Source organism: Haliotis rubra, unplaced genomic scaffold, assembly GCF_003918875.1.
Source record: "Haliotis rubra isolate DU_JTF1 unplaced genomic scaffold, ASM391887v1 Scf75, whole genome shotgun sequence".
NCBI classification, from domain to species: domain Eukaryota; kingdom Metazoa; phylum Mollusca; class Gastropoda; order Lepetellida; family Haliotidae; genus Haliotis; species Haliotis rubra.
In genome coordinates this window covers 1,894,841-1,909,177 of record NW_025767468.1, presented here as the reverse complement: position 1 = coordinate 1,909,177, position 14,337 = coordinate 1,894,841, and the positions used below count along the sequence as shown (strand labels likewise).

Here is a 14,337-nt window from a genome sequence, read left to right as displayed (position 1 = left end):
ACGTAAATGAAATTCAGTTCATAAGAACATCAAACCAAAGTGCTAATTAATTTGAGTTCCCCATTTCTTTAAAACACTCCAAGTGCTTCTACTGTTGTAAGTCTTTAAAGGTGTAAGCATTGTGTTCACTATAGTGCTATGGTCAATTTGTGAAATGGGTATTTTCAGATGCAGTAGACTCAATCTAGATTTGCATACCTGATATTTAGACTATGATCATGAATGTTGTAGCATTAAACATCAAAGGCCATTCCTCGCTGATACTCCAAGGTGAAAAGACATACCAACAGTGATTAGTGGAAACATGTAAGGAAAGTAATGTGATTGTTTTAGAAAGATAATTCAAACAATAAATCTGTGTTTAAATCTCTGTAGGCGACAGCTCAGATGGAAGATCGTCTGAAGACGTTTGTTCGAGACAGTAGTAAGCTAAGTGAGGACAAGGAGAAGGATGCTGTGCTGTGCTTCGTCCACCATCAGGTGCTGGAGCTGGCTCGGGACTGCCTTGAGAAGTCACAGCAGAAGCTCATCACCACCAACTACTTCTATGAGCTCTCTGACAGTCTCGAGAAACTGGCCAACGATGTGAGTCACTGATTTGTATTGATACATATTAGGAGATCGGCCATTAGTTTTACTCCCCACTGAACACTACTGACTTGTGAATAAGCCTTCACTTTTGGTCATTGTTTATTCAAGGGAGATTACTATGTTCGGGCAAACACGACTCGGGTAAATGTTATAACCCAGAAATCAGAGTAGGAATTCTGGTCTGAATTCAGGACATTGACTGCTCCAAGATGTCCAGATTTTGTTTTCTCCAATTTTGTTAATAACAGTGGATAAAGTAATGAATATGATAGTTGTCAAACAGATAGAAAACCTTCTACTGTAGTGGCAGATATGCTGTTTCAAAAGATATGCCCCAACAGACTGATTCTGTTGCTTATCCTACAAAAGTCAAGGGGAGGTAACTGCCACAGCAGTAGAGACAGATATACCATTTAATGACATATAACTCCTACTGAGTGATTGTATAACTGGCATGCAAATCAAGGAGAAATCATTCCCACAGCAGTAGTGGCAGATACGTTAAGTTCAATCCCCCACGCAGAATGATTCCATAGAAGTCAAGGGGAGGTAACTCCCAAAATGACACAGTAAACTTACACAAGGGAGATAATCAAATCCAGAGACTGTTAATTAGGTTTTTCTTCCCACAGGCAAAGGACAAGTCGGTTGAAGCCTACACACATGTTTACCCCCTCATTAAACAGCTTCTCATCATCATCTCCAGACCCGCAAGGCTCTTGGAGTGTCTGGTGAGTATGTCATCGCCGTTTGTGTGCATGCCAAGTTTGGTAGTATTTCATCATGATGTTATGGCTATTTTGGGAAAGTTTCTCTAATTGGAAAGTGAACTGAGTACAGTGATCAGGATCAAATAGGGTTTATTTTGTGGTAGCTATTAATAGAAGTTAATAATGAATGGGGAGGTTTTGCTGAATGTATTGACGTGTGTATCGTTTCTTCACAATAAATTGGTATTCCAGGAAGTCATGATTATATACTGACATCAAGTTATATCTATAGAAGAAGGCAACAGTAATACATTCTTTGGTTTAGAATTCAAATTGTAAAACAAGAAAAAGTGATTATGGTCCAGTATGATATTCATATTTAACTGATATGCCATGATAAAACTGGAATTCTGTTCAAAGCAAAGTTAAATCAAACTCACTCACTTACACATGAAAATAAAATACATCAAACACCAGCAAATTGTACCGTTAGATTTCTTCAAAATATGACATGCAGAAGCCCATGTTTTATTATTTCATTATTTCAGTTGCTCAATCAAATTGCAATCTGAATAATCCTTGAGAATTGAGGCATATTATTGAGGCGTGTCAACCACATTGTGCCTGTGATGGCAGAGATAATGAAACCAAACTGTTTCTTGTTTGAAATTGCCATCTTACTTGTTTTTATTGAAGGTAGCAGAGAGGGTAAGAGTTGCTAGTTTTGGTGTCTAAGTAGTGACCATAACTCACTTGTATATAGTAATCAATATTAAAACAAATATATATTTAAAACATATATTTTAAACATTTTGTCAAGTGTATTGTAAGCAAAATGTTAACTCCAAAGCATATGATAACTTACGAAATTCTGCAATAAATATATAAAACCAGATTATTCCTCAATACTAAATACTAAACTCCAAATACAGATATATACAAAGTAATTGTATTTTTGTTATCGGAGAAGTCTGGGTTCCATGCATTGTGATAATGCCAAGGTAATGTGAAACAACTGTCGATTCAAAGCTCTGTCCAGAATAGTATTACAAGCAAATGATGTCATGTGAGAAACTGCAAGCAATTAATAAATAAGATGGATATAGCAACTTGATTCGAATAAACCTTTCTTTCATGTCAACATTGTACTTTGGGAGGAGCATTGTTAGTTAATCCATACACATCCTGGTTACATGAATATGAAAGCAAAGCTTGCACAAGGGAGGTGGAATTTGTTTTAGATGTTTTCTGTGCAGTTTGACTAAACTTTTATGGTTAGGTCAATCTGTTTCTTTCGGAAACATTTCTTATAAAATTAATCGTCCCAATTTTATCATTATTATGGAATATTGCACTGGCGTTAGGGTGACTTTGTGAAAGGGTATAAAAGAAATTGTTATGTTAAATCATCCTCTTTTCCAAATTTTTGAAGGGCATTTAGAAGTGGAATGCATAAGAAAAACAAGATTTATGGATGTCAACTTCTTATTGTCAATAACACGACGTTTCGGAGTGTATGCTTGCTCCTTCATCAGGTGAATGGTAGGGAGTATGAGGGAGATATATATATATACATACATGAGGCACTGAGGAAGGAGCAAGCATACACTCCGAAACATCGTGTTATTCAGAAGTTGACATCCATAAATCTTGTTTTTCTTATCCTCTTTTCCATCACAAAGGTCTTGGTATCCACATGTTCTTAAGACAGTGTTGATGTAGGTTTCTGTGAGTTTCTTATGGTCCTTCTTTGTACAGGAGTTTGATCCGGAGGAGTTCTACATGCTGCTGGAAGCTGCTGAGGGAGAAGCTAAACAGACCATCAAGGCAGACATCCCACAATACATCATCACTAAACTTGGGCTCAACAGAGACCCTCTGGAAGGTATGGGAAACTATAGAACATGGCTGGGTTCAGTAATGACAGTCACACATCCCACAATACATCATCACTAAACTTGGGCTCAACAGAGACCCTCTGGAAGGTATGGGAAACCATAGAACATGGCTGGGTTCAGTAATGACAGACATCCCACAAACTTCACTAAACTTGGGCTCAACAGAGACCCTCTGGAAGGTATGGGAAACTATAGAACACTGACATAGACATCCCACAATGACATCATCATCATCACTAAACTTGGACATCCCACAAAACTTGGGCTCAACAGAGACCCTCTGGAAGGTATGGGAAACTATAGAACATGGCTGGGTTCAGTAATGACAGTCAGACATCCCACAATACATCATCACTAAACTTGGGCTCAACAGAGACCCTCTGGAAGGTATGGGAAACTATAGAACATGGCTGGGTTCAGTAATGACAGTCAGACATCCCACAATACATCATCACTAAACTTGGGCTCAACAGAGACCCTCTGGAAGGTATGGGAAACTATAGAACATGGCTGGGTTCAGTAATGAGCAGACATCCCACAATACATCATCACTAAATTAGAGTTGAAGGTAAGGGAAACTGTGACATCTGTTGCAGGTATCAGAAGATGAGCAGAATCCCCCTATTTTGAAGGATGACCATTTTGACATCCCTATTTTGGAAACCATCAAGAGGAAGATGAAGACCCTGAGGTTTGTTGTTGAGCATCTCACACTGAAAATGTTTTTCAAATACTTGGCTTCTGGCCATTTCTAGTGATACTGGTGCAGTACCTTTCCTTGTAGTATGGGAGAAACATATGAGTGTCTGTAACATTTTCAATTTAGTACCTACAAACGTTTTACTTTTTAGACTAGGATTCAGTCTAATCATTTTGTTTCGTTGTGTATTTTAATACCAGTGTCTGTAACTTACTTCTTTAAAAATTGACGAGTCTACCACATTTGGCAATGATATGTTATTGATTGTATTCCAGAGTAAAGAGATTCAGAAGCTGATGAAACAAAAGCCTCCATGTGAAGAAGACTTTGAGACAATCAAACTCATCAGTAATGGTGCTTATGCGTAAGTACATGAGATGCTGCTCGGCTGTAGTTGTGTACAAACTGGGAGACTTCCCTCACATGTTAGTAATTAGGGTTGTGACGATGCATCGAACTGTTGATGGATTGGAATTGTTGAGTCTCTGATCGAAATTATTGATGTAGAAACGAAAAACTATCCATAGTATGTGCGACTATCAATAGTTTAGTACTTGACCTCTGTTGATAAATGCGCCGTGCAAAATACAGAAAGTACCAGATTCCTTCACTTAGATTTAGAGTTATCCCCTGTTACCTTATAATATAGAACAAACTTTATGGATAACAACTTCTTTTTATTCGTGAGTGCGACGTTTCGATACAGATATAACTTCTTTTTATTAGTGAGTCGCGGCGTTTCGATACAGATATCTGTATCAAAGCGTCGCAAGACTCACCTAAATAAAAGAAGTTGTTATCCATAAAGTTTGTTCTATATTGTACTTCCCAACTTCTAAAATGCCACTCAAAGAAGTTACCCTGTTACCTCTTAAACAATCTTGATCTGGATTTCAGGTTTCTTGTAAGGTATTAAAAGAGACTGAAACTATTTCAGCTTGTGTTTGTTTCATATAAATTACACATTCATTTGGAAAATGACTTCAAATGAGACAATTCAAGGAGAAAAAACCCCATTGCAATAGTGTTGCAATAATTTGTTGCAGTAGACTATCACTATCACAATAGTATGTTGTAATTGACTATCGCTATCGCAATAGTTGTTTCCCCCTCAATAGTCACCTCTAGTAGTAATGTATATTTATACATAAGCTAGAATATTCTTGTAAGAATGACAAGTTGGGCTGGGCAAGAGATGATGTTTTTCTGAACTGTTTATCTGATTCTGATACTGTTGTGTGACAGGGCTGTGTTTTTGGTGCGTCACCGAGAGAACAGGCAGAGGTTTGCCATGAAGAAGATCTGCAAACACAATCTGATGCTGAGGAACCAGATTGAACAGGTGTTCCTGGAGAGAGACATCTTGTCCTTCACAGACAATCCCTTCGTTGTCAGCATGTACTGCAGTTTTGAGACAAAGGTCAGTCGCTAAGGTCTCTCTCATGTGCCCTAGCACTCAGTCACCAATAGGATTAGTGGATAAGTCATCTGTCCCATTGGTAGGAGACTTAGTACCTGGGTGGCATCATACCAAAAGATGGTACTTGTCGTTAACCAGTCCAGGGTGCTGTTGTACAAAGTGTTCTTAGTTTTATAGTGACTGTAACTCCCATACCTTAACATAGACTTAAGGTAGTCTTAGCCCTAAGGTTGTTTTGAACAACGGCACCCACGCCCTATGTCTTTAATGTTAATGATCTAAGAGAAGGTGTGAAGCCCATTTCTGGTGTCCCCTGCCGTGATGTTGCTGGAATATTGCTAAAAGCTGCGTAAAACAAATGTCAGTCAGTCTGTCTAAGAGAAGGTCTCTTCAATGGACATGGTATCTCAAGAGGCTGTGGGTGGCCAAAATTCTGAAGTGCTACTGAGTTGCCTCAAAATTCTGAGGTGCCACTTGGCGTGCCAGAAACCTCTGATTGTTTATTCATGTCACTTTTGCCCAGATTGTGTTTATATGTCAGCACGATAACCATACCAGGCCCGGACACCATCATAAAAGGTAGAATAATGATGACTGATGCTAAACAATACAATTACCAAACAAGCATTTGGAGTATGTTCTACATCCTTAACTCACCTATGATGTTTATTACAGAAACACTTGTGTATGGTGATGGAGTATGTTGAAGGAGGGGACTGTGCTACTCTGCTCAAGAACGTAGGTTCTCTCCCACTCGACCTGGCCAGGTGAGGAAAGGTTTTCACTTTGGAAACTGTCACTGTCAGTTATAGATATTGAAAAGAGGCTCCGAGCTTCTTCTTCTTCTATTTCTTCTAACCAGTAAACCCACACTAACACTCATATAATATGTTCCAGGATGTATTTCGCCGAGACAGTGTTAGCCCTGGAGTACCTACACAGCTATGGCATCGTACACAGAGACCTCAAACCTGACAAGTAACGTTGTTTACTCAGTCCTCTATTTTCTGTTACCATGTTAATTTGTTCTTTGTTTCTCCAATGTTGGCCTGGTGGTGAAATATTTTCTCATCACACTGAAGGCCTGGGTTCAAATCCCAACATGATTTAAATATGTGAAGCCCATTTGGGATGTCCCCTGCCATGATACTGTTGGAATATTGTCATATTTGATGTGGTGTGTTTCCTGAAAGATGTGGACATTGGTATTGCCTGGTGGTTACAGCGTTCGCTTGTCATGCCTTAGGTCTGGGTTTGATTCCTCAGATATGTACAATGTATGAAGCCCTCTTCTAGTATCTCTTGATGTGATGTTGGAATATTGCTAAGAGTGGCGTAAGGCCATACGTAATCCCAGAAGATGCCACACAATTGAGGATGATTGAGATTCTTTTCTTTCTTTCAGCCTACTTATAAACGCTACTGGACATGTTAAACTGACAGACTTTGGTCTTTCCAAGATTGGTCTCATGAGCTGTAAGTGTGTCATTGTGTACAATATTTCCTTGATGCAATGTTAACTTTAGTAGAAATGATATGTGACTACTATGAATCCACCCTGCTAATTACTCTACTAGTTCCTTGCACTATAGGAAAGAAAACATACTTAGAGTCATGGTTTATTGTAGCACATAATACATGCCGTTAATTCTGAAGCAAGCCCAAAAGAATGGCATATTCAATCTGGTCATGATTTGATCAGGAAGGAAAGCACTGAGAGAAGTGGAGAGTACCCTGAGAGAGAGAGAAACACTGAGAGAATGGGAGATGGCAATGAGATAAGGGGAGATAACCCTGAGAGGAGAGAGAAAACACAGAGAAGGGGAGATTACCCTGAGAGGAGAGAAAACCCTTAGATAAGGGGAGATTACCCTGAGAAGAGAGAAAACACTTAGATAAGGGGAGATTACAATTCCCACAAAATGTGTTTCAGTGACCACCAACTTATACGAAGGGGCTATGGACAAGGACTACAAACAGTTCAAGGACAAGCAGGTGTATGGTACACCTGAATACATTGCACCTGAGGTCATCCTCCGACAGGGATATGGTGAGTGCTTGTCCCGAAGCGCTTGTACAGCCTAACTGGCAGAGCAAGAGCCAAAAGTGATGTTGCTGCTATAATTATTAACTCTTCTACTGATAGTGTCCAGACCTCCCTAATAGGATTCCAGGTTAGAATATGCTGGTCCATAGACCCAAGCAAATGGCATGGAATATTGCTCAATCTGATCCAGACTACAAAAATACAGGCCACCGTCATTTAGCTTGATTTTTTTTTTCTGAGGTTGCATCACAAAACAAACAAGTTATTCAATTTCATGCAGTATAACAATCTGTCAGTACAAGATACTGAGCATCTTTGCAGAGGTTGTAAGGGTTGTTGGTACTGTTGCAGGCAAGTGTGTGGACTGGTGGTCCATGGGGATTATCCTGTATGAGTTTCTCGTGGGATGTGTGCCATTTTTCGGAGACACTACGGAGGAACTTTTTGCCCAAGTTATTCACGGTATGTATTTTCGGTAGCGAAAATCATTTGAAGTCAATGGATTGTTCGCTTCAATAATGTTTCTTTTTTGTGTGACATTTAGTGTATTTGAAATGATTATGTCAGTGTCCTGATTGAAAAAAGGAGAAATTTTGGGAAAATTATACCAGTGATCGGGTGGAAGTAAATGCACTTTTAGATGAATCATTTTAGTCTGATCAAAACTGTCATTGAAACTTTTAAAATGAAGGGACCTTTGAATGTTATAATTTTAACATTGTCTTTATGGTTGGACCCCCTCACTTGATTTCTGACAGTGCTTGGTTGTGTGTTACAGAGGAGATTGAGTGGCCGTCAGAGGATGAGTGGCAGGGTCGGGATGATGCCAAGGACCTGATCACCCGTCTGCTGACCAACAACCCAGTAGCCAGACTCGGAACCACAGGAGCACAGGAGGTCAAGGAGCATGTCTTTTTCATGGGGCTGAACTGGGAGAGCCTGCTGCGACAGAAGGCGGAGTTTGTGCCCCAGCTGGACGATGATGAGGACACTAGTTACTTCGACAGTGAGTGTAGTTGAACCATCCAGGAACAGTAATGTGTGGATTTATATTATATGTGTGAGCCCTCCAAAGATAGGTTGGGTCGTCTGTACCCTATATGTATTAGAAGTCTTTTACATTGCTTTGTTGATACAATGCTGTATGGCTGTTACAATGATATCATGAATGTTATATATCCCTCAAGACTTTTATTGATCTAGCCCTGTAATGTCCTTCAAGATTTGTACTTAACTGACCCTGTAATGTCCTTCAAGATTTGTATTTAACTGACCCTGTAATGTCCTTCAAGATTTGTATTTAACTGACCCTGTAATGTCCTTCAAGATTTGTATTTAACTGACCCTGTAAAGTCCTTCAAGATTTGTACTTAACTGACCCTGTAATGTCCTTCAAGATTTGTACTTAACTGACCCTGTAATGTCCTTCAAGATTTGTATTTAACTGACCCTGTAAAGTCCTTCAAGATTTGTACTTAACTGACCCTGTAATGTCCTTCAAGATTTGTACTTAACTGACCCTGTAATGTCCTTCAAGATTTGTACTTAACTGACCCTGTAATGTCCTTCAAGATTTGTACTTAACTGACCCTGTAATGTCCTTCAAGATTTGTACTTAACTGACCCTGTAAAGTCCTTCAAGACTCATACTTATTGGCCCTGTCATGTCTATCAAGATTTGTACTGAACTAACCATTTTGTGGTCCTCAGCTCGTACTGACCGGTACAACCACGAGCTGGAGGCCGAGGACACCGAGGACGATGCTGATGACCCCCTCTTCCACAGCTTCTCTTCCTGCAGCCCCCGCTACAACAAGGTGTACTCCAAGATAGATGAACTTCATGAGGTACTTAGAGTCAAGGTGGGGGGTTTTATCTGGTCAGCCTGTCTGTGTGCTGTCGTACGTGTGGATGGCATGTCTCCCTCGGATGTTCTGCCCATGCATGATGGCTGGAGTAGTCCAGTGGCTACAGCGGTGGTTTGTTTAGCCAGGTTTGGTTCACCAATTCAGTGTTTCCAATCTCCTAATATCTGCAGGTATATTTGAAGACCTGTTTGGCCATGTGTCGGGTAGAAATGCTCTATGAATTTTTATTTCATTTGGATACTTTTTTTTCTTCTTTTAATTGTGAGTTCATAAATGGATCAGACAAAAATGAACATGACAATTCAAAATATGGAGAGGTCACAAGTGGCCTTCTAGTCTAAGGCGCCACAGCTCTCTGTGCCGAGTTCCTTCTCTTGGGCACATTAAAAACCTATGACAATGTTTCTGAATTCCCAGATTCGCCCCAATTTTTTGCTCGGTTTGTCAGCATCATAGCCAATGCTCGGGGGCTTCATTTAAGTGGTAAACGCCTGAGATGTGCATCACTTGAAGTTTTCTTCCTACATTAGCGGACATGACATGGTATAACTGTAATACTGCTCAGAGTGGAGATAAAACCCAAGTCACTCATACTTTTATGGGTAGATTTACCTAGCTTTTCTTCGGGACTTCCCATGGGCCTTATACTTTGTGATGATAATAAGCAGACATTATCTCTATATTTTATTATAAAATGTCGAAAAAGGGCAAAGTAATGTCATGTCGAATGTTATTATGTGAAACCAGTTGTGAAATATAAAACCATTGGAAACACATGGGTGCAGTGTGTGAAAGAATTGTTGGTCCCCTGCTTAGCATTGCTAAAACTGGACTCACATCAAGCTCCACTAACTCTCCCGCTTCCAATGCATGCCTGTATTTGTTACTCATCCTGCTACCGACAGTAACTGGCTCTCCCATTTTGTAACGGTGCCTTCCACAATCCCTGCGTTACTCACATTACAACATTAGAATTGATATGGTTGCTTTGACTAAAAAAGTTCCTGATATTGTTATCAGTGTTAGCAACATTTTGTAAAATGGTGCCAGAATTTCGGATTTGAGTGTATGGGCTTGCCCGAATCCTAGCTGTTGAGGGTCATGAGTTTGAATCCTCAATTTGCCCAGATAATTGGTCTGTGGACAATTTGGGCTACCTTCAAACCTTCCATCACTAAAATACTGTTCAAACTGAGCTCTCTCTTAAGCCTTCTCTGTCCCATGGGTTCCAGGATCATAATATGTCCCCAGCAGCCTATGCTGGTTGTAAGAGGAGGCCAAGTGGATTGGATGGTTGGGTCCACAACTTGTTTGATAGCCTTGTCCAGATACCCCAACAAAAGGAGTCACTGCTTGAAATATTGAATCACTGGATTGACTCGTCCAGATTTGATTCTTTACAATCTCTTATCAAATATCTATAATGCTGAGTGCAGTAAGTAAAACACAATAGGCCCCTTTCACCTCAAAATTTGCTTTTCAATGAGCTGTTCTCTCAGGAATGTTTCGCAGAATGAGAAATGGTATATATTATAAATTATTTCAGATGTAATTTTAGGTCAGCTTATAACTGTAGTTAATCATTTCTTGTTCTCTTTAGGATCCTAATGAGAGAGACAGGCGTCGCCACTCCAGCGCTGATGACTTCCGGACACGAGTGTTGGAGAAGAAGAGGGCTGGAGAGGAAGGACTCCAATCAGTCCGAGAGCTCTGAGGGATCAATCGAAGTCAGGAACGCCTTCAGGAAGGATAGCACAGACCGGCAGTCCGACACAACAGACTCCCGGACAGATGCCAGCACCATCAAGATGGATGAAGATGTCTTCAGTGTCTCTGACATAAGGTAAACATTGGGCACATGATCATGACTTGCTGGTAAACAGTCTTCAGTGTCCCTGACATAAGGTAAACATTGGGCACATGATCATGACTTGCTGGTAAACAGTCTTCAGTGTCCCTGACATAAGGTAAACATTGGGCACATGATCATGACTTGCTGGTAAACAGTCTTCAGTGTCCCTGACATAAGGTAAACATTGGGCACATGATCATGACTTGCTGGTAGACAGTCTTCAGTGTCCCTGACATAAGGTAAACATTGGGCACATGATCATGACTTGCTGGTAAACAGTCTTCAGTGTCCCTGACATAAGGTAAACATTGAGCACATGATCATGACTTGCTGGTAAACAGTCTTCAGTGTCCCTGACATAAGGTAAACATTGGGCACATGATCATGACTTGCTGGTAAGGTAAAACAGTCTTCAGTGTCCCTGACATAAGGTAAACATTGGGCACATGATCATGACTTGCTGGTAAACAGTCTTCAGTTTCCCTGACATAAGGTAAACATTGGGCACATGATCATGACATGACTTGCTGGTAAACAGTCTTCAGTGTCTCCTGACATAAGGTAAACATTGGGCACATGATCATGACTTGCTTGCTGGTAAACAGTCTTCAGTGTCTCTGACATAAGGTAAACATTGGGCACATGATCATGACTTGCTGGTAAACAGTCTTCAGTGTCTCTGACATAAGGTAAACATTGGGCACATGATCATGACTTGCTGGTAAACAGTCTTCAGTGTCCCTGACATAAGGTAAACATTGGGCACATGATCATGACTTGCTGGTAAACAGTCTTCAGTGTCCCTGACATAAGGTAAACATTGGGCACATGATCATGACTTGCTGGTAAACAGTCTTCAGTGTCCCTGACATAAGGTAAACATTGGGCACATGATCATGACTTGCTGGTAAACAGTCTGTTGAGATGGATGTCAGCACAGGTGTAATCCAAGGTTCACTTAGTCTTCAGAGGTGATGCATTTCATTTTCTACTTGGCAGTTCAGTCTCTAGTTGTCAGTTCAGCTTTTAGTTTGACAATCAGTTAGGCAGACCAGCCTACAGTTTCGGTCTCCAGCCTTTAGTTTGACAATCAGTTTAACAGTTCAACCTTAAAAGAATTAATTCATGACCTTAAATGGAAAAGGATCCATTTTGGGGCTGTGGTTAAAGATGAAGACCATGTAAATAAAACCATGTGTACAAGAAAAGCTTGAAGTCTCTGGAATGATATCAATTTGGCTGTGTTTATTTTCAGCACCCCTCGTTCTCGTGACAACACCAGCATCTCAGATTCCTCCCAGACAGACAGTGACTCATGCGGCTCCCCACTCATCACAAGGTCAAAGCCTTCAATCAAAAACATCATACCCCGACTTGCCATCTCCTCAGAAGAGGAGAGGTCATGTGGCTCCAAAGGTCAGTGGTGAAAATATTCATGGGTAAAAGGTCGGTGACATGATTTTGAATAACTGTGATATCCTGTTAGCTTAATACTAATGAAATTTGAACCATATAGTATTATTAGTTTTTCATGGGTTTTTATATATCTATATACATATACAATATATTTCATAGACATAGATCTTGCAGTTGAAAATGCGTGCAATAAATTTTTGTCTTTGTATATATCTAACTTAGAATTATTTAATATGACTGATAATTCCCCACTGGTCAGATCAGGTTCACAGAACCCTATGCTTAAATCGTGTTGAAGCCTGAGCCTGTATTTGGAAAGAGTGACAAATCTATGTATCAGATGGTCAGGTCACCTTACTGACTTGCAATAGGATAATTGCACATCCCAATTGCATGGATCTATGTTGATGTCAAACACTGGATTACCTCTGAATTTACAGAAATGAGAATTTTCCGCGGAATTCCGGGAATTTTGTAAGGCCAAGGGTCATTTTCGTGAATCGTCTAAATCCGTTGCCCCAAGACCCCTGGCTAGTTTTCACAGTTTTTCTCAAAACTTCATTCTCATCCCTGAATAAAGCAAAATGCCTCTTTTTTTCAACAAAAGTACTGATGTTGGCTTTTCACCTACCATGGATACTTAGTTTGGAATCCTAGATGCCCGGTGTAACAGGCCAAACTTTCCCCCTGGCCAAACTTTCCCCGGGGTAAGAATGTCCTAGAGGTAAGAATGTCCGCCTAGGCCAGATTCTCACCTGGGAAACTTTAGGCCGGGGAAGAAATGGCCTGCTACACTGGTAGATCATTGCCCTGTGTACCAGTGGCTTACCTGGACCGAGCTGAAGTATTTTTACGCCACTGTGATACAGCTGCAATATTGCAACACCATCCTTGTCGGCTCATTTGACACCCTCCGACAAAGTTAATATTCCTGTATATGTTTGTAGAGCTGTCCCCGGTGGATGAGGCGAAGGAAAAGGTGGAGGACGTTGAGAGGAAGAAGCCAGCAGCAGGGACAGGGTCGGCAACGGAGAAGTGTGGCATGCAGAAGTCAGCATCCGCAACAGCACTCACCCTGCTCATACACTCAGGAGGTAGGTGTCGGCAAAGTGAGTGTTACCTATTATTTCCTTTATTTATAGTAAGAGTAATGTCAGTTCTGTAGTTTACTAGACTTTACTAGCTGTTATATGTCCACTTTCATGTTTGTATTCTGTGCTGAACACACATACACACACACACACAGTGCACACAGAGACAGTGTGCAAAATAGCCACTGGCCCGCTAGCCTGTGGCAAGTAAAAATCAGTCGGGCCAGTAAATCTTCACAGTCACTGGCCCCATTGCCTAGTGAATTTTCATGGGGTCATTTTGTAAATATATCACTCTCTGACATAAGTTATAATACACTTGTAAATCTCCCAAGATTATGGCCTGATAAAAATGTTTATCATATTAGCAGCTTAATGATGAAACCAGTGTCATGATGAGAATATCTTATTCTCATCTATTTTTGTAATCTTTTGCTTAGTTTCTACATTCATTTTTCGGGCTAGTAAATTATTTTGTGGGCTTGTAACTTTCAGCCATAGCTTGCCCGACTGGCTGGCAAAATTTAGAAACTATTTCGCACACTGCTCAGAGAGAGAGCACACAGAGCAAACACTCACAAACTCTCATACCACACACAGACACTTAAACACCACTCACTAACACACACATGCGCACACACACACACTCTGTATGTGTATGTAGACGTTTCCTTATTGTATAATGTATACATGTATAGTCAAGATTGTGTTGGTAAAGGTTAAACATGTGTGATATGTTGTTTT

General features: G+C 40.4%; 1 protein-coding gene across 1 annotated transcript in view; it reads left to right on the top strand.

Annotated features, from left to right (window-relative positions):
- The window catches only part of LOC124260084 (microtubule-associated serine/threonine-protein kinase 3-like), a 194,952-nt gene that overhangs the window by 176,621 nt on the left and 3,994 nt on the right, over positions 1 to 14,337 (top strand). The window contains 16 exon segments of the mRNA XM_046694332.1: positions 376 to 585; positions 1,224 to 1,322; positions 3,060 to 3,213; positions 3,871 to 3,890; positions 4,175 to 4,263; positions 5,145 to 5,319; positions 5,995 to 6,086; positions 6,217 to 6,297; positions 6,725 to 6,795; positions 7,253 to 7,369; positions 7,718 to 7,828; positions 8,145 to 8,372; positions 9,077 to 9,228; positions 10,835 to 10,947; positions 12,342 to 12,502; positions 13,450 to 13,596. Of these exon segments, the coding sequence (XP_046550288.1) occupies positions 376 to 585; positions 1,224 to 1,322; positions 3,060 to 3,213; positions 3,871 to 3,890; positions 4,175 to 4,263; positions 5,145 to 5,319; positions 5,995 to 6,086; positions 6,217 to 6,297; positions 6,725 to 6,795; positions 7,253 to 7,369; positions 7,718 to 7,828; positions 8,145 to 8,372; positions 9,077 to 9,228; positions 10,835 to 10,947; positions 12,342 to 12,502; positions 13,450 to 13,596 (2,020 nt within the window).